The following is a 21480-nucleotide window of genomic DNA, read 5'->3' as shown; positions in this document are numbered from 1 at the left end:
TTTGTAGTTCGTAATACAAAATTTAAGTTCATTTATAATGGATTTACTTATTTTAGATCCTCAAACTGATAGTTTTTTTTTTTTGGTCAGTGATGAACAGAATCATAAGGAAATCATTTGTGCTTGAATACGTTATTGCTTATCCACGTCTCTTCATAACTAATTAATTACAAAGATGTAATTTTTTTAAAGTGTTCTCTCGTATATAGTTATTATTACCATTAATAGTTTTTTTTTACTACAGTTATCATTAATATGTGATATACTATTGTACATAGTTATCATTATTATTACTATCAATCTTTGGAAATTTTTTAATGATAAAAAAGAACAAAACTTCTTTTTTTAAGTTAATTATTAGTCATTACAAGTCCGTGTGGCTTGTGTTAAAATGTAAAAAATAATATATATATATAAATTATATAAATAGTGTAAATAATGAGCATAAAAATAATTATAAAAAATTTTATAATTTAAATTATTTGTATTTGTAATAAAATAATTTTTTATGCTGATTATAAATACAGAGAAATAGATAATTGATACTGTATAAAATTATAGCGTTTATATTTTTTCATTATGATGTAAATACTATAATAATAATAATACTAATAATAATTGAAATGAAAGAGAATTAATAAATGATTAAATGGTTATTTGGTGATAATAAATTGAGATATTATTTTAATTTATAACATCTGCCAAACTTATTATCATTATTAATTTATATAAATTATAAATTTATAAATATTAAAATACTGTAATATATATGTATGTATGTATGTATGTATGTATATATACATATATATACATGTGTCATCCTGTAACAAAACAACTGATGCAATTTTGTGATTGTATAAATAAGATATTTAACTGAATAAAGAGAAAATTTATGTAAAAAAAATTAAATGTTTAGTAGTTATTGTGGAAAATTATTTTATTAGAAAACCCTAGTAGAAATAGCTATATAATGATTTATTTATTTATTTACGACAAAAAAGTTATAAGAGAAAAATAACAAATATCACTTATATATAAATAATATCCAGCCGCTTTGTGACTAAAGAAATGACAGTTGATTACGTTACTAAATTTCTAGCGACACTTTTAAATTTATTCGCCAAAACACCAAAAATGTCAATCTCAGATGCAAATTCGTTGATTAACTTTGATATTCCGTGCAACGGAGCTCGCGTGGAGTACCGTGTTTTAACTTTCGGGACGAGTACTCTTGATGTTCTCACTTTAATGTTAGGCACCATGAACTTGAGCAGACCAACTATTTCAGGGACATCCAATTATATATGACCAATTGCACGAAATAAGTATGTATATAATTATATCTCGATACTTTTAATATATATTGAGTGATTCGTATTGAATGAATGAAGTACTTTAATTCTGATTTTGAAGTTTTTCCATTTAAAATGCATAGGGAATATAACTATTTTTTTTCAACTTCCCGCTAAGAAAATTGCAAATTTTCAAAATAAGGGAATTCCCGAACTTAAGGTATTGGTTTCGACAAAAATTATAATTTTTCTGTGAAGGTATGTTTTACCGGCCTAAAAAATTTTTGAGCTCGAAGAGCTCAAAAATTTACAAGTAATAATGTTTACGAGCTCCCTGAGCTCGAAAACAGCGGGAAGTTTTGTGGCTGGCCCGCAGGGTCAGGCGGTTTTCAGAATTTTTTTTTTCAATTCTCTAATGCTCAGCTGCCTTTCAAGTTATCGAGTCGCAATAACTATGACTCCAATTGTCTTTTCTGCATTGGTTCTGAAAATCATTTTTCTAATGATGGTTTGGGTTTTTAGTTGGTATTGACTAAACAGTGAAATTTACGATGAAAATGAAAATAGCAATTAGTTAATAGGTATAATTCTACAAAAATAGATATAAAATTATCTATAAGTTATATATAATTTTATTATTATTTTAGTTTTTTAAAATAATTTTTATTTATCGACATGACACTTATCAATTTATTTTAATATTTGACAGATTTTCTAATAATAAAACTCAAATTTTTATTGCTAAATATTGAACGTACATAATCTAATAAGGTTATAAAACTAAAGCAATTAGTGAAGGAGGATGTAATTAAAATAATATATAATATATATATATATATACAATAAAACGTAATAACGATTAATAGCTATCAAAATCAAGTTACGACGCAATTGCTGACAAAAAAAGAATATAATGGATAAAACAAAAAATCAATTTTTTTTAAAAATAGATCATGATACAACACTTATTAATATAAGTTAACTTTTATTATTATTACTACTATTATTATTATTATTTATTATTATTTTTATTATTATTATGATTATTATTATTATTCTTGTAAAAAAGCTGGGAACTTAATACCTCAATCTCATATAAAATAACGAAAATTTTAGTTTTGTTCAATCTTTGATTGTTGTTGGCGCTATCATGAGTTTTAATGTTACTTTCATTATATGATTTAAAATTAAAATTAAAATGTCTCTATATATATTTATTAATAGTTTTTTACAAATATATTTATGTTATATTAATATCATATACGCAGCGGAAGTTTTTAATTATCGGCTACCGAATAATACAAGACCGCATGAGTACGCAATAGAACTAGAATTTGAAATTTTCGTAGATGATTTACCAATTACTGGCAAAAGCTTAATTAATTTCGAAGTTTTGGAGCCTACTGATTGTATCATTTTTCACAAATCTTCAAATATTGTTATTGACGAAGAGTATACGGAAATTATTGGTAATTCTAATGTTACTCATCAATCCTGGAACCCGATTGGAGAATTTTATAACATTAAACTTGGTAATAATCTTACTATTGGTAACTACAGTTTGAAATTACGATGGAATACTTATAACAATACTCAATATTCTGGATTATTTCGTAATTTTAATTTTGATGATCAGGGTAATATGAGGTAAATTTTTTAAAATTTTCATTATTTTTGCTGATATATTTTATAGAGGATTAAATTTTCTGCATCAGTATATTTTTCAGCATCAATTTCTTTCCAACGAATAATCCCATTTCAATGTTTGATACAGCTATCAACGCGTTTTATCAAGTTGTAGAGCCGATACGATTTGAAAATTGATCGGCTCAGTCGTCTTGTAGATATTCGAAAAAAAAATGTTTTTTACCCTTTCTTTCTCCATAACTATATCTCTCAAATGAATCAACCAATTGAGATAGTTCTTGCAGCAATCGACGTGTATTAATAAGTTCGAGCTGTGATTAGATTACAGAATCGATTCATCAGTTCAAAATTATTTTGGCGACTAATTCACTCACGTTAAATCATCTCTACTCTTTTTTTATTGCTCTAAAATGGGTTTAATTGCATACTAGTATAAAGATAATTTATTAAGGAATAATTTCGACTCCGTATTAAGTCGATTCATTCCATTGCTTTAAAATAAATTATTTAAATCCAAGAAATCAGTGCTGTCAGTTGTTACGTATGAATTTTCGGAAACACGATAACTCTTGAAAATTATAATAAATTGGCCCGATTTTTTTTTACTAGCTTTGTATCTTTTGTCCCAAGAATCCTTTTGAAAATCACTATATAAATCCTTGTTATTTATTTGTAATTAATAGAAAACTTAAAACCAGTCATTAATGAACATAAATAAAACCTAAAATTAATAAATTGAAAGTTCAATCATAATTAATAATTTGAAAAAGTGATTAAGATAAATTAATGACTAAAAATAAAATATTCAAAATTATTATGAGCGATTGAGATGTGCACTCATAGATTAATCCAACATTTAATTTTCTCACTTTACTCGATTGAATGATCTGAAATTATCAGGAAAGTTGACGATTGGTAAGCTAATGAGTCGGTTAATTCATTAAAAAGTTATAGAAAGTTTACACACACACAACCCGCCGACTCGGGCGCGTACGTCCATCTAAAAATGGCCAGAATAACTTCCCTTATTTTGAAAATTTTCGATTTTCATAATGAGAAGTAAAAAAAACCCGATATCTTAAGCAATTCTGCAGCAACTCTTACCTAACACTCTTCTAGTAAGTAATCTTGGTTAACAATTACTGTAGACTTTTTCCTACACATTTCCATGAGTCTTTATAAAAAATCTTAAGTTTTTAGCTTTTCTATGTCGACATTATTTAAACCGAAATTTTTTTTTTATAGATTTTTAGTTGGTACTAGAGATTTAGTACCAACATATGCACGACGAGTTTTTCCATGTTGGGATGAACCAATTTATAAAGCTGAATTTATATTTTCAATAAAACACTTGACAAATGTAACTGTGCTATCAAATATGCCGGAAATAAGTAATAAAACAATAAATGCTGATAAAACTTTAACCATTTTCGATAAATCACCAAAATTATCACCACATTCGATCGGTATTGCATTCACGAACTATTTGGTCATTAAAAATCAACACAACAATGTAACCTTCTATACACTCATAAGTAATAACACGATAATTGAAAATTTTTTGAATATGACGAATTTAATTTTGTCACTGTTGGAAAATTATACGAAAATTCCGTATCCCATGCCAAAATTAGATGTGATAATTACACCAGAGATACCAGCTTATGGAATTAAAAATTTGGGTCTCATGTTTTTTAAGTAATAAAAATTTTTTCTAAACTTTTTTATAGTCACAGAGCGAGTTATTTAATTATATTGTTTTATATTGTTGTTTATAAAGCTCTGAAGAAATAATTTATCCAGAAATTTCATCAACAATGGCACTTTATGAGAACAAAAAAATAAAATTTGTTGTATTAGCTGAAGCATTAAGCTATCAATGGTTCGGTAACTTGGTGACACCATCTTGGTGGAATGATTTATGGTTATCTTATGGAATCGGTAACTTTATAGCTTCCAAAATTACTGATCAGGTAAAATTATTTAAAAAATTATGGATAATATGTAGTGATTGTGTTCTTCTAGACTTATAATTATGCCTTTTACTTAAAACCAATTTTTAATTATTATTTTTTGCCCTTTCTTCTTCTTCCCTTTCAGTTCTCAATTTCTCTTTTGTCATAAATTAAATTTTAGACATCTAGTTACATACAATTACTACTTTTTAAATAATTAAATATTATCCAGGCTTATCCAAATGCAAGATGTAGCGCAGAAGACTGGCAATTAATTGAAATGTATAGATCATATCACCGATCGATGTCATTATCACCAGTAAGATTTCCCTCAACGTTAGATAGTCCCAAACAAATTAAAACGCAATTAGACACATTTTATATCGCTAGAGCTGTGCTAATTGTCCGAATGTTGGAGCACACAATAACACCGGATGTTTATCAAATTGGACTACAGAAATATCTCAATAAAAAGTAGTTAAATATTTTACTTTCAAGGTCTATAAAAAAAAAAAAAAAAAAAATAACTAAATTTGAAATACCAATATTTATTTTCAGTAAATTTTGCGCAGTTACAACAGAAGATTTATTCGCTGATTTGCAGTTTGCATACAACAGTAAATTCAATAGATCATTAAATTTAAAAAAAATAATGGATCCCTGGCTACGGCATCCTGGCTACCCCGTTCTCAATGTCTCTCATAACCATGAAAAAAAATCGACTCAAATAACGCAGACAAATATTTTAGATGCCTATTCGAAATTATTACGGACTATTCCTATAAATTATGCAACTAAATCAAAACCAAACTTTTCAACTACAGAACCTATTATTTGGATGCAACAAAATGAATCTTCAATTACTTTGTCAAATGTAGAATCTGATGATTGGATTATTTTGAATATTCAACAATTAAGTAAATATATAGTTTATAAGCATACCCATATAATAATTTTATTAAAATATTGCGCAAATCTGGTCGCCAGTATTCTAGTTGTCTACTTCATTATACGGCTGTCCCTGGCGAATCCGAATTACGGTATTCGGATCAATTGCGGTAAAATATGGTATTTTTGTGAAGGTACGGTACTTCACCGTAAATTTAGGGCAATCTTGCGGTATATTACGGTAAAAGTGCGGTATTGTACCGCAAATTCGCGGCCACATTGTGGTATTTTACCTAAAGTGAAATATTTCACTGTATTCAACCGTAAATTACCGCAAGTTACCGTAAAATGTGGCAAAGTTGCAGTAAAATACGGTAATTTACTGTGATTCCAATCCGCTAGAGGTAAGTCTTGCTGCAGGCACCAATGAAAATCTTTAAATTGAAAATCTTGTGCAAAACACGGCTCATTGATAAAACTACTTATTCATTTATTGGGCAAAACTTGCGCCAATAATTTATTAAAGATACTCAACTAGACTTGCTCAACAAGCGCTAAATATATATCATATGCCAAAGGAAGAGTTAAAGTGACAGAGATAGTTATATAGCGTTTCTTGAGAAAATCTGGCGCAAGTCATGAGTGATATTTTTAATAAATTTCTGGCGCAAGTTTAGCTTAAGAAATGCATAAGGGATTTTTTCAGCGAGCTAAGATATCTACGGTATTATTGCGTACAAAATCATCTGAAAGTCACACAAAATCTTGCAATAATATCTTGTGGTAGATTTATAGCTATGTAATGACGTAGATTCGTAAAGTTTTCCTGCAAGACACTTCTACAAAAATTAACACAAGATTGTTTCAAGATTATCTTTTGTTTGCCATCTTGTTCAAATCCATGTAGTATCAAAAGATTTTTTTAATCAGAGTCAGGGACTTGAAAACTCCTCAAATACTAAAAAATTAACTAAACTGTTTTTTAACCTTAAATTAGATCAATATCGAGTTATATATGATGAAGAAAATTGGCTTCGTATAATTGCTTATTTAAACACTGAAGATTATTTGAAAATCCATCCAATAAATCGTGCTATTCTTATTGCTGAAGTGAATGAAAAGTCAATTGACGCCCAGAATCTAAAGCTTATCATAGATTTTTTGCCATATCTACGTAAAGAAATAAATCTATTGCCACTTTATAACGCTTATCATCTGATATTTCGTTTAACTGGAGAATTAACTTGGCCACTAGTCGACGGTTTCAGCAAATACATAACTTTCGTTTTGGAACCGATAATCAGCAATCTCCGGTTACAAGATTATGGAACTGATAATTACTTTTACAAAGAAGATAACTCCTTAAAATTGTTATTGTCACGGATTTATTGTACCCACAGTAATAATAATTACTGTAAGACATTCGCAACTGAAAGTGTTGACTATGTTCTAAACAATCCGTCTGAAGAAACGTAAATATTGACAATCAATAATTATTATTATTATTATTTATTTATAATAAATTTATTTCTTACTAGGTATTTGCATGATTATTTTTATTCATGGAGTCTATGTTTAATACTAAATAATTACAATGCTACACAATGGGATGATTTTTATTCAAATGATTATCCATTATTACGTCATGATATATTTTTGAAATATAAATATTTACGATGTGCTAAATCACCTCAAGTTGTTGAAAAATATTTTCCAAAAATTTTAGAAGATGATATTGTCAGTACTTCTCATGAGTTTATGGAAATATGTAACTTTGTTATGAAATATGCTGATGATGATACAATTTATATTTTATTACACTATTATATTGATAATTTTGATTTACTTCAAGAAAGGTAAAATTCATATATGTAATATATGTAATTCAAACACGAATTATTCGTACGAATGGGAATATATGATCCATTAATGATTTTATGAAAAAAATTTTAATGTTTACACATACCCATACATGGTCATATATAAACCATATATGGTCCATTTACGGTTTTGAATAAAAAAATGCATGTTTAACTATGAGTATATGGATCATAAATAGTCATGTATAGCCATACATAGCTCATACATGGGCATATATGAAATCACTTGGAAAGTATATATGGCCTTATATGGTTTTGTATGCCCTGACCAAGTCATATATAATATCTAAGATGAGTAAATAATAGATTATGTACATTTATACATGACAATATACGCCTACATATAATCATATATGGACATATATAGCTATATATGGAATAACTCAATAAATATCTATGCTCATATATGGCCATATATAGTTACATATAGTCATATATAGAATTACTGGAAAACTATATGCCCATATATGATTATATATGGTTTGGTATAGTCATATATGGCCATACATAATTTCCGAGACATGAAAAAGTAAATGATGTACTCTAATATATAACTATATATGGGTATACATGGCCATATATAGTCATATATGAAATCATTTGGAAACTATATATGAGCCATATATGATACATATACGGCCATACATGACCATATATGATTCATTTTTCCCAGGGTGTCTGATTAATCAATAACATTCGATTCAAAATTCTAATCGAATAATTTGAATCGTTCATCAGTTTTCAAATTATTCGTAAATTGTTTAAATAAGTATTCGTCAGTTTACGAACTATACGAGAAACTTGAGTTGTTCATAAATTATACTAAATTTTTTATAATTAATTATAGGTTTTTTAAATTTTTAGTTCGATTTTTGAACAGAATATTTGAATTCCAACCGAATAATAATAAGTTAACGAATAATAATAAGTTACGAATAATTTGAATTATAATTTGATTCGATTCGAACATTATTTACACACCACTTTTATACAATTAAATTATTTTTAGAATCAAACTGATAAATTTTTTAAATAATAATAATTATTATTTTTTTCATAGATTTGAAGATAAATCTTTTAATGAAGTGGTTTATAATATGATGACCCTATTAAGTGTTTTTATTAAAAAAGAAGATCAATGGGATGAAGTAAGAGATAAAAAAAAATATGCAAATATTTATCACTCTTAAAAAATTTAATGATTAATTATTTAAATTAACATCTATTTCAGTTAAAAAAATTTATCAAATCAAAAAGTAGTGAACTTGATTCGCAATATGAGACTTCAGTTGAAAATAGTATGAGTTATCTTCATTATGCGACTATCAATGAAAAACATAAATTTGAAACCATAATTAAAAAAAAATTGGAAGAAGTTTATTCCACTACTGAATGAAAAAAATATCATTTTTTCAAATTGTATAAATATTAAGTGTGTGAAAATAGAATTGGCTTTACTTAATTTACATATATATATATTTTTTTTATGTTTAATTGAATAAAATTCCTCAATAATTATATACTTCTTCCCAGTATATTATTTTACAAATAATAATTATTAGTTCAACGCTTTTATATTTGAAATTTCCCGCCACTTACTTAAACAAATATTCAAAAGATGCCGCCAATTTCGTTTAACACAAAAAGATAAAAAAATAATATTTATAAATTTTACCATTGACACGTATATATATTTTAAAAAGTTATCATTAGCATAGATGCATGTTTAACATTAAAGAAAAAACTTTAAACATCTGTCGAAAAATAAATAAAAGTAATAAAAATAAATGAAATAATGTTTAATTCAAAGTTAAAATTTTTTTCGGGCATAAAATAATAAAATATAAATGGCTGTGAGGTTATAAAATTGTTTTGTGTATTAAAAATATTTATTATTATTAGCATAAAAATAAATAATCTCATATAATTAGTAATTTAATTATTTTATTAGAGATAGTATTTAATTATATGATTTAATATAATTTAATTAAATAAATAAAAATGCCACGATTAAAAATGCTTCCACGTACATCACGTATTGTTGCACTATGTTCAGCAGCTAATTTTATAAATGCTGCTGATCGTGTTATTATGCCAATAGCTATTGTTCCAATGACTGATGAATATAAATGGAATTTACATTGGCAAGGTTGGATATTATCAGCATTTGCATTTGGTTATTTTACAAGTCAAGTAAGAATTTTTTTATTTATTTTTTTATTATAATTATTGAGTATCAAGGCCTATTCCAAAATTTTAGCACTAAATTTTATAAATCATTTAAATTTAAATTTAATAAATTTATCAAACAAATTGTTTTGTTTATGAATTTTTATGCCACAATGATGTAGAAATTTTTTATTTCCCGCTAAGAAAATTGGAAATTCTCAAAAATTCGGCAAGTTATTGTTTTCGACTCGATTTTCAAAAATCGAATTTTCATTAGATGTCGATGTTTGAAAGTCTTAGGATGTTATTCTGACATTTTCAGAAAGATATCTATATGTGTGTGTGTTATGTGTGAAACTCATGTTTTTTTTTTTTTTTTTTTTTTTTTAATGAATGGATATAGATAGTTCTTGCGGTATTCGAATGACTTTTTTTGAACTTAGATTTCATGTAAATTTGAGATCATTTACTCTAATAGACTAAGATATTGAAGGAAATGGAAAAAAAAATTTTTTTCAACTTCCCGCTAAGAAAATTGAAGATTTTCGAAAAATTTTCATCGGATGTCGATGTTTTGAGGTCCTAGGAAGCTATTCTGACTATTTTCAGACTGATGTCCCAGTGTGTGTGTGTGTGTGTGAACGCTCTTTAACTTTTTAAGTAAACAACCGATTATTTGGATGGTTCTCAAGGCAATCGAATGAGCTTATTAGCCATCAACTTTCCCGTGAATTTCGATTGAATAAACTCTAAAATAATTAAGACATACGCGTCGAATGCCACCTCAACTATCAAAATCGGATCATTTCTTCAAGAGATATCGTTGTCGAAAAAATTTCAAAAAAGTGTGTTTTCTAATAAATTCAAAATCGCTGAACTGATTGATCCAAAATATTATTTAGCGTTGAAGACTGAAAAACTAAGTCAAATGCTGCCTCAAACTTCAAAATCAATTGATTAGTTCGTTAGATATCGGCGAAAAAAATTTTAAAAATAACAGTTTGGAATTAACTGTAATATCCCTGATTAAGAAAAATGATTTGGAATAATTCAAAACAATTTGAAATGATTTAAACTAATTTGAATCGACTAATATATAGATATACACTTAACATGGAGCAAATCATTTTTCTTAATCAGGGATGATTCATATTTTTACAATAAAAATAACTCTTGAACAAAATGGCATCTAATTTATCATAAAATGGCGGGATGCAGTTCATCATTTAAAATAAGGTTATAAAATGGCCGACATCAACGAAAAAAAAAATCTTTGCGTGGCGTCTAAATAATTTTAAATCCTTAATCTAAAATAATAAATTTAATGAAAAGAAATAATTTATTTATCACAGATAATAGGAGCCAATACAGCAAATAAATTCGGTTGTAAAACTGTGTTAATGTCTGCCGTATTATTATGGTCAATTAGTACATTAATAACACCATTACTAGTTTATTCAGTACCATTATTAATTACTTGTAGAGTTATACTTGGCCTTGGTGAAGGTTTAGGTAATTATTATTTGTACTACAATAAATATCAGTTATCTCCATGTATATTAAGTAAATTGAATTACAGGATTACCCGTAATATTTCATTTATTCGCTCATAGCGTACCTGTTGAAGAAAGATCTCGAGCATTTGGCTATTTAGTCGCAGCTGGTTCTGTCGGCCAAGTTGTCGCATCTATTGTGAGTATTTTTATTGTAATATATATTTATCTGAAAGTTAAATATTGATAAATATATTTAATAATTACACGTTATATTAGTTATGTCCAAGGATACCCTGGCAAGCAAGTTTTTATTTTTTTGGTACCATTGGAATATTTTGGACATTATTATGGTTAGTGCTTTATAAGGAAACGAATTCACAAGATGAAATACCGCTTTTTGTACCAAAGGTAAAATTAAAAATTTCATTTTTCAAATCTTAAAATATTTTTTTAAGATAATTTGTTAGTAATATTTAAAGTATTTACTGCCGTTTCTATATTAAAGTAACAGTTGATTAATTTTTCTACTTCTTAAATCTTAATCTTAGATAAAAATTGAATATCAAGTGAAGTTATGTCATTAAAAATGTAACAAGTTTTTGAAAAAAATGATTATTTTGAATCTTTGTATAGAAAATAGTCAGTTAAAATTAAGTGTACTTGTTTATATTGTAACAATTCAAATTTTTAAATAATTTAAACAAATTTCATTCGGTTATGTTATTAGGCTACCTAACGGACCCAAATTACCGTAAATTACGGTAATCCACCGTAAAATGCCGATTTACCGTAAATTACGGTGGATTTACCGTAATTTACGGTGGGTTTACCATAATTTACGGGAAATCTGCTCGAATTTTACGGTATTCTACGGTAGGTTTACGGTAAAATTACCGTAAATTTACGGTAAATCAGGTCTGCTAGGGCTGCTGCAATATTTCGAGATTCGTAATCTTACTCTTAAATTCTCTCATCTATAATTGGGACTCCCCCTTCTCTTTTTATAAGAAACAGTAAAAGTTATTGGACACATTTCCCTATTAAAGAATATTTAGTAACATTCTTAAGGAAGTTTTATGTAAATCTGTATCTTAAGCAAGTCTGCATGATTATTTTTGGACAAGTCTAAGACAAAATACTTCTATAAGATATCTTGAGTAAATTTGTTGTAATATTTGGCTAAGATACTTAAGTAAGACCCGTTAGCTCATACTTGCTGCAGAATTGCTTAAGATATCTGTTAAGATATCCCTAGTGGATCCTAATTACGGCAAATTGCGGCAATTCGCTATAAATTTGAGGCAATACTGCGGTATTTTACGGTAATTCTTCTGAATGCCGTAAATTAAGGTATTCTCGCGTAATTTGCCACAAATTTCCGTAAAATGCGGTAATTTACCGTAATTCGGATCCGATAGGGTAGCTACTCTTACTTTGTGACGCGTGTGTTCAGTATTAGCATAATAAATTCAGTGGCCCTTGCTTTCAATTCAAATGAGGACCGCTGAATTTGCTATAGGTACTGAATTTAAGCCTTGAGCAATTATAAAAAAAAGAACCCGATATCTTAGGTAATTCTGCAGCAATTCTCACCTAAAATTTTAATGCTAAATATCAAGTTGAAAATTACTGCTGGCTGTTTGTAAAAATTTCTGCAAATCTCTTTAAAAATTCTTAAGTAAGACTTGATTAAATCTGCAGAAACCGTAATGATATCCATCTTTTTCAAACCTTATTGAATCTTTCGTAAGAGACTTGATGAAGAATTTTTTTCTAGTTACTTGTTTAAGTTGCTACTAGGTTAGCAAAAGAAATCTTTAATTTTAAAAACGATTAATAAAAAAATTTTATTTTCAACCAGGTTAATCAAAATAGATCATTACGTTGGACCGAATTAATAAGTCATTGGCCATTGTGGTCACTTTACATAGCACACTTCGCTATGAATTGGAGTAACTACATTATAATGCAATGGTTGCCGACATATTTATCAAGAAATTTATCAGCTAACAAAGAAAGTATCAGTTTGACTGCAGTTCCTTATATTGTTAACTCACTTGTCGGCATTGGTAAATAAATAATTATAAATAACTAACTGTTTCTATGAATGTTAAACATATGTTAGAACTATTAAAAATATGTTAATTAATTAATAGCTGCGGGACACAGTGCCGATAATTTCATTCAAAAAAGATGGTCAATATTGTCAGTAAGAAGATTAATGACAAATATTGGTTTAATAGGCCCTGGTATATTTATGTTGGCATTTTGTGCTGTTGATAATTTACTTGCTGCCGTAATGTAAGTTTATATTTATATACCCATATATATAGTAATAAATGAGAAGCAAAATATAACTGATCTCGAAACAAAAATATTTTAATTTTTTGAGTCTTGAGCTCTAGTTTCTTTTTTTTCTTTTAAATTCTCTTCTGTATGAAGTTGATTAGCCAGTGAATTTTCTATATAATGAATTAATCAATTTATTTATTCAAGATTTATATCAATATCAATGGGACTGTGTGCGTGTAATTCAGCAGGACACTTGAGTAATCACGCAGAAGTTGCACCAAATCATGCAGGTATTACATTCGCGATCTCTAATACGATAGCAACGATACCGGGGATTCTCTGCGGACCTCTAACGGCTGAACTGGTAACAGCATCAGGAGGAAGATGGATGCCTGTATTTGTATTAGCAGCGGCCATTAATTTTACTGGTGCTATTATTTATCAAACTCATTCATCAGCACTACCTGTTCTTTAATTTATTATAAACTATGGAAAAGATTAAGTTATCAATCGTTAATGTTTTTTTGTATATTGACATTTTACTTCAGAACATTGAGAATTAGCTCAACATATCAACGGTCTGACAAACAATTATTGTAATAATTGTTGATATTTTTATAATTAATTAAGAAAGACAAGAAAAAAATGATGACAAATTTGTAAAAATTTTGTTTTTAAATTGTTACCACTTTGTATATAATTCTTTAGATAAATAGGATTATGTTATAATGAACATGTAAATTATGTAAAATAATAATTAGCATAAATTTGAAATGTCATTTATTAATAAAATCGTTGTTTTTTTAATATTAAGAATAATAATAATCCCGCTCAAAAAAATACAATTTAAAATTATTAATAGTTTCTGTAAATAATAAATTTTATTTTTATTTTCTAATGTGGGCATGTATTGTTAATCCTAATAAATAATATTTCCAGGTCATGGGATGTATTTTAAGAGCAGGAAAAGATTTCTCACATATGGCAACCTTGAAGTTCCTGTTCATCTCATTAGTGAGACCAACATTAGAGTATGAGACTTGAGGCTATTCATCGTAAATTTATAAAATTTACTGTATATCTACTCAAGAAGAATGGGGTTGAAACAAATGTGATAGATCAATACGCTTCACTTGATATATGGAGATTACAAACGCGACATTCGTATTACCAGCTTTGTTGTTTCTTTAAAATTATCAATAGTTATTTTGTATCTCCGGATTTATTAAGACAAATAGAACTGAATATCCCGAAATTTGGCTTAAGGAATAGCCGTCTAGTCCATATACCCACTACGAAAAAGCTATTTATTAACAATAGCCCATGGATAAGACTTTTTGATGCAGTCAACAATTACTCTGGTGAAATAGAATTCTTTGGAGGTAGATTGGAGAAATTCAAAAAGTCAATATACGATTTATTTACATATTAATTAAAACTAAACTTGTTATCTTTGTAAACATATATCTTGCGTATTAAATATTCTAATTTAAAATTTTATATCATACTGTAAATTGCAGAAATGCGTTATAAATAAATATTAAATAATTTTTATTCCAGGTACACGGAGGGAAATATACTGTCAATAGTACTACACGAAATGGTAAATAAAGTAACTGTTATATTGCTACATAGTACTCAGTCCATGAAAAAAAAAAAAAAATTGTAAATTTTAATGTGTCGTTTAGTAAATTATACTGTATTTTTATGTAATATTAAGTTATATATTGCTCATACATTATTTTCAAGTAATGTTTATACGGTTTTAAAATGAAAAGACATGGCTGAAATGGAGCGAGATCTACTGTAATAATTACAGTGCAGATTAATTTCGTTGATTGCATCTTGTAGCTAATAAATTAATCTTCAAATCACATTGCTATGACTTTATCTAAAAATTTATCGTTTATTGTGACGTTTGAAAGCAACTGTATGATTTGTCAAGAAAATATTGAGCTTTGTGACCACGATAGCGCCCACAATTCTGAAGGGATCTGAGTAAAACTTGGCACACATATTTTTTGGTTCGATAGCTTGATCAAGTTCAGAAATGAGCCAAAAGGTCGATTAGTTTAGAAGTTATAGGTGTTTGAAATTTCAAAAATTTAGGAAAAAAATCATCTGCTGTTTTATTTAGAAATAACTTGAAACGAAAAGTCATAGTGCATTATTATTCGATATTTTAAAGCTTTTGCATTAGCTTTCATTTCTGTTACTCAACTTGCCATTTAGACGATTTCTTTAGATATTTTGATGGCATTGGAATTCACAAGAAAATGATAACAAAAATTTGGTTTTTAATTAACTTTTATCGAAAAGCTAGAAAATTAATTAAATTAATTACGAGAAATTTACTTTCATTTCAGTTGCCGAAAGGTCTTTTTTTCTTTTGTTAATTAATAATATTATTGATCGTTTATTTTTATTTTTTTCATTAAAGCATGAAATTTCTGTAATTTAGTATTTTTGACTCGAGAAAATATATTTCTAAATTAATGATAATAGAGCAATTTTTAAAATGTTAATCTTTTCGTAGCAGCATAGTATTATTTACAGTGCAATATTGATATAAGTGCATACTTTGCCATCATAGCTTCATCAACTTCACTTTGAAATTGACATCAAGCGAGAATTCATTACTATGCCGTAGTGTAATTATTACTAGGCTGCCACAGGAATAACAGCTCTACTTTTCTCACCGTGTAGTAGTATTTACAATACATTTTTCATCATGCGTGCATGTAGTTTTTCAAATCAGTCTTTATTACAATAATTTGTTAATACAAATACATTAATTATTTAAATAATTAACAATAAATAATAACATTAATCAAAACCAGCTTGATTATAAATATAAATAATACATTTTATTCAATAATAATAATAATCACTAATCATTTGAATTTATATTTATTTATTTTTATAATTATTTATTCAACTCGTTTTTCAATAATATTTATTTATTTACTTATTTACCGTTGCTGTAATAGGCAAAATGACTCGTTTACTTATTTTATTAAATGATTCCTCAAAACTTAAAAAATCATTACTTATTTTAGTTTCTTCATTGTCTTTATCATTGTCAGTATCCTTATTTACTTTTTCAGTTAAACAATCATTGATGAAATTACAAACAATATCAATATATACATCACGATATACTGCGTAATGTTTAACATGTGGTGAATCTGTAAATAGTACTAGTTGGACTTCGACTCCACGTTTTGCACGATAATATGCAAATTTTTCAACGTCCTATTTGTTAATAACAAAATAAAAGTTGATTAGTTATAATATTAATTTATATAAAAATAATGATCATAATATCTTACTGCTGCGGGTATCAACGTATCAGCATTTGAGTAGAGAAAAAGTTGTGGCCACTTATTTGATTCATTAATTAAAGTATAGGGATTAGATGGTGATGGTAAGTTTGATAATCCCAGTGCATGACTTATTGTCTAATTATTTAAATTATTTATTATTACTAAGTAACAATTATCATTTTTTAAGGCATTTTTTTTTTCATCCCTGATTAAAATCTGTAATTTACTTAAAATTAAATTTTATGAATTGTGGAAGCTACCCATGTAAAAAAAAATGTTTCCTGCAGAATTAATAAGATTTTCTGGAACATGAACGTCCCGTGTGCAAACCACTCGGGAACATTGACCAGTACTTTAGAGGGATAAGTTTATTTAAGAGAAAAAAGCGCAAGTATCGCAAAGATCCTGAAAAAAATCATACCGCATCCCCAGCAATTAAAGATTTGTGCTTTCAAAGTACAGGTTTTTCATAAATTCATGGTAAAGTTTTGTTATGATTTTCTTCAGAACTTTTCGTGATTGTAATGCAAAATACTACTTACTATTTACTAAAATCGTACGATTAAAATATCCCGTACGATTGTATTTTGCATTAATAGAGTCTTGAAAATAGAGAGTCTTTAACGTTTTTTGAAATCTTAACAGAGGGCTAAAAATTTCGTACTTTTAAAAATTCTAATTTGTCTCGCAGAAAAATTGTTGTAAAATTTTCATTTACTCTACCAGTGCAACAAAGATAGTCCCGTTTATTTTTCTGCTCTCTAAACATGAATGAGTGAAAATAAGTGAATATTTACTAATTCCAAGTGCAAACCGAACCACTAATTTCAAAAAGTAGTTCGGTTGGCACTCAGAATTAGTGAATATTCACTTATTTCACTTATTCATGTTTAGAGAGTGAGTGGGAGAAAGAGATCCGGTGGCGTTTCCTTTTAATATCTTGTGGCAGATTTATAACTATATAAAGACATAGACATATAAGGGTTTCCTGCAAGACACTTCTAAAAAAAATAACACAGGATTGCTACAAGAATATCTTTTATAAGTCATCATGTGCAAGTCCATTTAATATTTATCAAATGATTTTTCTGATCCGTTTCTCAACCAGCAACTTGTGATGGAAGTTCCTATATGTGTTTTAATCAGGGATAATGAAAAATATAAATGAATACTTACTTCACATATCCAAAGTATTGATAAAAATACAGTAATAACAAATGAAAATGGTATATTAATAACCGGATTACCGCCCATTATTGCACTCAGAGCTTTGAATAACGATGTTATTCTCCGTTCACCAGGTGCGCTGTCAAATATTACACCTTTTACCTGAAACAATAAATCAATTTAATTAAAACTAATGATACTATTTGTACATAGTAAATATTAGTTTACACATTTACCTTAATATTGTTATTTATTTGATCCATAGCTAAACTAACATGTTGATAAAGATAAGCGCCGCCATTACTAAATATGTGAAAAATAATAGGATGTTCATCTAAGTTACGTTCTTTTATAATATTTAACAATTTTCTTCCAATACTCGGCAATTTATCGTGTCGTAGAAATAAATATTCAACTGGGGCTGTACATCTCAGTGTTATAAAACTGTAAAAATAATTATTATATTAAAAACTATAGAAAAATAGTTGACTTATTTCACAAGGCCCTATAAGTCTATTTAATTTTTTATATTGAAAAAAAATCAGAATAGGAATTTATATGAAAAAATTTTGATTATTAAACATTTTACTTTACAATACCAACTCATATATAGAAAAATATAATTTGTGATAAACCTGATTATAAGAAACGAATCGAAACGATTTGGAATGTTCATAAATTTTCATAAGAAGGATGATTCAGAAGTATTCAAAAGCATCAAAAAGTATTTAAAACTTTTTTTTTCTAATCGTTTTAAATCGTTACTTTTAATGAGGAAAAAGTAATATTTGTTCGAGGGGAAATTAACAAAAATTATCGTTTTATTAAGTACATGTCTACTTGAAAGATATTTTTCTTAACAAATGAAAATCTAAATTTAGATCATATTTATAGTAAAATAAGGTCAGCATATTTTAAATGATAATTTTACACCAAAAATATATTTTATTTTAAATTTTCAGCAATGGTACAGGAGGCAAAAAGCAGTAGAATAATTTGTTTGACTCATGGACAGCAAAAAATACAATTGTTTAAAGGAAATTAAATTAAATACATTGTGACTTCGATTTTCATGACATTTATGATTTGAAAATTTAAAGTTATGTCAAAACAAAGTATATAAATAAGTTAGTTTATAATTATAATTATATTTTATATTAACAACTGATTTTAACTTCAAATAATTTCCTTTGAATATAAGGAAAAATGTTTACAATAATGATTAAAAATACAGATATTATACAAGTAATTAATTATTAAATAATATACAAACCTTTTTTCCTCATAAATCGCACTATATTTAGCTAAATATTTATCTTGACAACCAGCCCATCCTAGTAATACAATAACAGGCTTCTTATTATCATCATAAATGAATACAAAGTCATCTTTATTTAATTCATCGTTATTTTTTTTATCGCTATCATAAATATCTCCTTTTATTGATACATTTTTTTCACTATTTGCCGCATTGCCGTTCGGACGATATACAATATGATAATTTAAATCGCTCATTTTTGTTATATATTCTAAACTTATTGAATTACTGTCAACTTTTTTGCTTTTTTTTTTTATTAATTACGATTCTTAATAATTATTAGTTAAGTCTAAGTACAGTGTCCTTCATTTCACGCTAATCTAAAGCGAAAAAGCCAAGAAATGCCCTTCAAATTTTAGTAGTCACTACTGAATTTACCCCACTTTAATGTATATTTTGAAGGATAGATATATATAACATATATTCAAACGCTTTTACTTCTGCGCGAATCAATACAATTCTATACACATACATGTATACATATATATACATATTTTTTCAAGCTTGATCCGTAATACTGTATGACATAATAAAACAATATTATTATTATCTAAAATTTATAAATCTATATTGTAGTAGAGAAAAAATTTTTATTTTTCATCTAAGCCAACGAGTCCCGATTTTCTGTGAATTTTCTATGCATTTTCTCAGAAGGAGATATCCTGATAACTAAAAATGATGCTTAGGTTTGATGTTTTTAATCCTTAGAGACATCACACAAGTCGTTTAAAATAATATCTTTCAAAATTATAGAAAGAAAAATTTTTTTTTCGCACAAGTTAGTCCTGAATTTCTATGGATTTTTGCGAATCGCGACCCTCACTAAAATTAGGGACTGAATTCAATGGTTTTAGATTTTAGGAATATCCGATATGTCGTGTGAAAGATTTGTCAAAATATTTTTCGTCTAATTATTCAGGATTATCTATTAAATAATCGATTTATCCGAATAATTTTGAGTTATCCTTAAAGTAAAACTGATTGTATTTCCAAAAGGGTTTTTAGTTTGCTTTCTAGATGGTAAATTTTTCTTTACTTTTTTATCCATACAGATTTTAAATAAATCCCATAATCACAAGTAATTTAAAATCATGGCTTAGGAATTTTCTATTAACACCAAGAAGTCATTTAGATAAGTTTTTATACATCAGTAAAAATATTTAATTTGAAACCTTGTTTAAATTTTCTTCAATTAATTAAATCATGTAATCGGTTATAGAAATAAAAAAATGATTCAATAACAAATTGTCGCTCAGAGCTTTCTAACTTCCTTGATTTGATAAAAAATAATTAATTCAACCGCATATGGTATTGAAATAATTAATTAATTCTTTAGAAGGATAAAACAAAAGGAAACTTTTATGTAAATGATTAAAAACTCAAAATTTCGTCGAAATAAATTTTTTTTTATTGATATCATTTATTATTAATGCGCTTTATTTAAATTTAAATTTAAATTTATAATACAGATTACAAGCTGTAATTTTTTACCTCAAAATAATTAATTGCATCTTACTCATTTTAATTCTCATAAATCTATAAATAAACTTTTATAAATTTTTACTTTCAAAAATTTCTAAACTATGAGTCTTACAGTCATTATTAAAAAAAAAAAAAAAAATCAACTCATTATTCATCGTCATCATCATCTATCATAAATAATTTACCTTTAGGGCTAAAAATAAAATAAATTTTATAAATCCAAAACAATTATACCTGACAATAAATTTAACAATTGACAGTTAAATTAAATAACTAAATTATAAGTTACGAATAAAATGACTAAAAATCTTTAAAAAGATATAACGTCAGTTGGTCAGGGTGATAAAAAAAAAAATTAAATCATTACTCTTACATTCTTATACATTTGAAAAATTTAAAATGACGTCATCGTATGATTCGAATCTTTCCGTTGACCTTCGGTTTCATTCGACTCATATATATTTATTATTATTATTATCTACAATAAACCATCTCTTCCGGTTATTTTATATCTTTTTTTGCTCATACTCACTCTATATTTTTAGATATATTTATCTTTATCTTTTTA

At 26.8% G+C, this 21480-nt stretch overlaps 3 protein-coding genes across 3 annotated transcripts; 2 read left to right on the top strand and 1 right to left on the bottom strand.

Moving 5' to 3' along the window:
- The first annotated feature begins 2205 nt into the window (after positions 1 to 2205).
- On the top strand, positions 2206 to 9109 carry LOC130673368 (aminopeptidase N-like). Its single transcript, XM_057478356.1, has 10 exons — positions 2206 to 2269; positions 2561 to 2939; positions 4185 to 4637; positions 4720 to 4912; positions 5127 to 5368; positions 5453 to 5811; positions 6780 to 7254; positions 7321 to 7638; positions 8723 to 8810; positions 8894 to 9109. The coding sequence occupies exons 1-10, from the start codon at positions 2206 to 2208 to the stop codon at positions 9056 to 9058; spliced, it is 2736 nt and encodes a 911-aa protein (XP_057334339.1). The 3' UTR covers positions 9059 to 9109.
- Positions 9110 to 9357: 248 nt separating this feature from the next.
- LOC130672674 (sialin-like) lies at positions 9358 to 14411 on the top strand. The gene is made up of 7 exons (XM_057477344.1): positions 9358 to 9855; positions 11184 to 11343; positions 11411 to 11523; positions 11604 to 11735; positions 13189 to 13396; positions 13484 to 13628; positions 13824 to 14411. The coding sequence occupies exons 1-7, from the start codon at positions 9664 to 9666 to the stop codon at positions 14092 to 14094; spliced, it is 1221 nt and encodes a 406-aa protein (XP_057333327.1). The 5' UTR covers positions 9358 to 9663; the 3' UTR covers positions 14095 to 14411.
- Positions 14412 to 16572: 2161 nt separating this feature from the next.
- Positions 16573 to 19824, bottom strand: LOC130672675 (transmembrane protein 53). The gene is made up of 5 exons (XM_057477345.1): positions 19386 to 19824; positions 18349 to 18556; positions 18122 to 18274; positions 16952 to 17080; positions 16573 to 16874 (listed from the first exon to the last, which is right to left on the bottom strand). The coding sequence occupies exons 1-5, from the start codon at positions 19625 to 19627 to the stop codon at positions 16584 to 16586; spliced, it is 1023 nt and encodes a 340-aa protein (XP_057333328.1). The 5' UTR covers positions 19628 to 19824; the 3' UTR covers positions 16573 to 16583.
- Positions 19825 to 21480: the final 1656 nt, after the last annotated feature.

Source organism: Microplitis mediator, chromosome 8 (genome assembly GCF_029852145.1).
Source record: "Microplitis mediator isolate UGA2020A chromosome 8, iyMicMedi2.1, whole genome shotgun sequence".
Taxonomy (NCBI): Eukaryota; Metazoa; Arthropoda; class Insecta; order Hymenoptera; family Braconidae; genus Microplitis; species Microplitis mediator.
This window is presented reverse-complemented; position numbering and strand designations above follow the sequence as displayed.

Excerpts from the sequence above, each read along its gene's own strand:
- LOC130673368 (XM_057478356.1), top strand. The coding sequence starts at position 2,206 with ATGGATAAAACAAAAAATCAATTTTTTTTAAAAATAGATCATGATACA. Across the intron at positions 5,369-5,452 it reads CAGAAATATCTCAATAAAAA|TAAATTTTGCGCAGTTACAA; the intron begins GTAGTTAAATAT and ends ATTTATTTTCAG. Across the intron at positions 5,812-6,779 it reads TTTGAATATTCAACAATTAA|ATCAATATCGAGTTATATAT; the intron begins GTAAATATATAG and ends ACCTTAAATTAG.
- LOC130672674 (XM_057477344.1), top strand. The coding sequence starts at position 9,664 with ATGCCACGATTAAAAATGCTTCCACGTACATCACGTATTGTTGCACTA. Across the intron at positions 9,856-11,183 it reads TTGGTTATTTTACAAGTCAA|ATAATAGGAGCCAATACAGC; the intron begins GTAAGAATTTTT and ends TATTTATCACAG. Across the intron at positions 11,736-13,188 it reads TACCGCTTTTTGTACCAAAG|GTTAATCAAAATAGATCATT; the intron begins GTAAAATTAAAA and ends ATTTTCAACCAG.
- LOC130672675 (XM_057477345.1), bottom strand. The coding sequence starts at position 19,627 with ATGAGCGATTTAAATTATCATATTGTATATCGTCCGAACGGCAATGCG. Across the intron at positions 18,557-19,385 it reads GCGATTTATGAGGAAAAAAG|TTTTATAACACTGAGATGTA; the intron begins GTTTGTATATTA and ends TTATTTTTACAG. Across the intron at positions 17,081-18,121 it reads CAATACTTTGGATATGTGAA|ACAATAAGTCATGCACTGGG; the intron begins GTAAGTATTCAT and ends TTAAATAATTAG.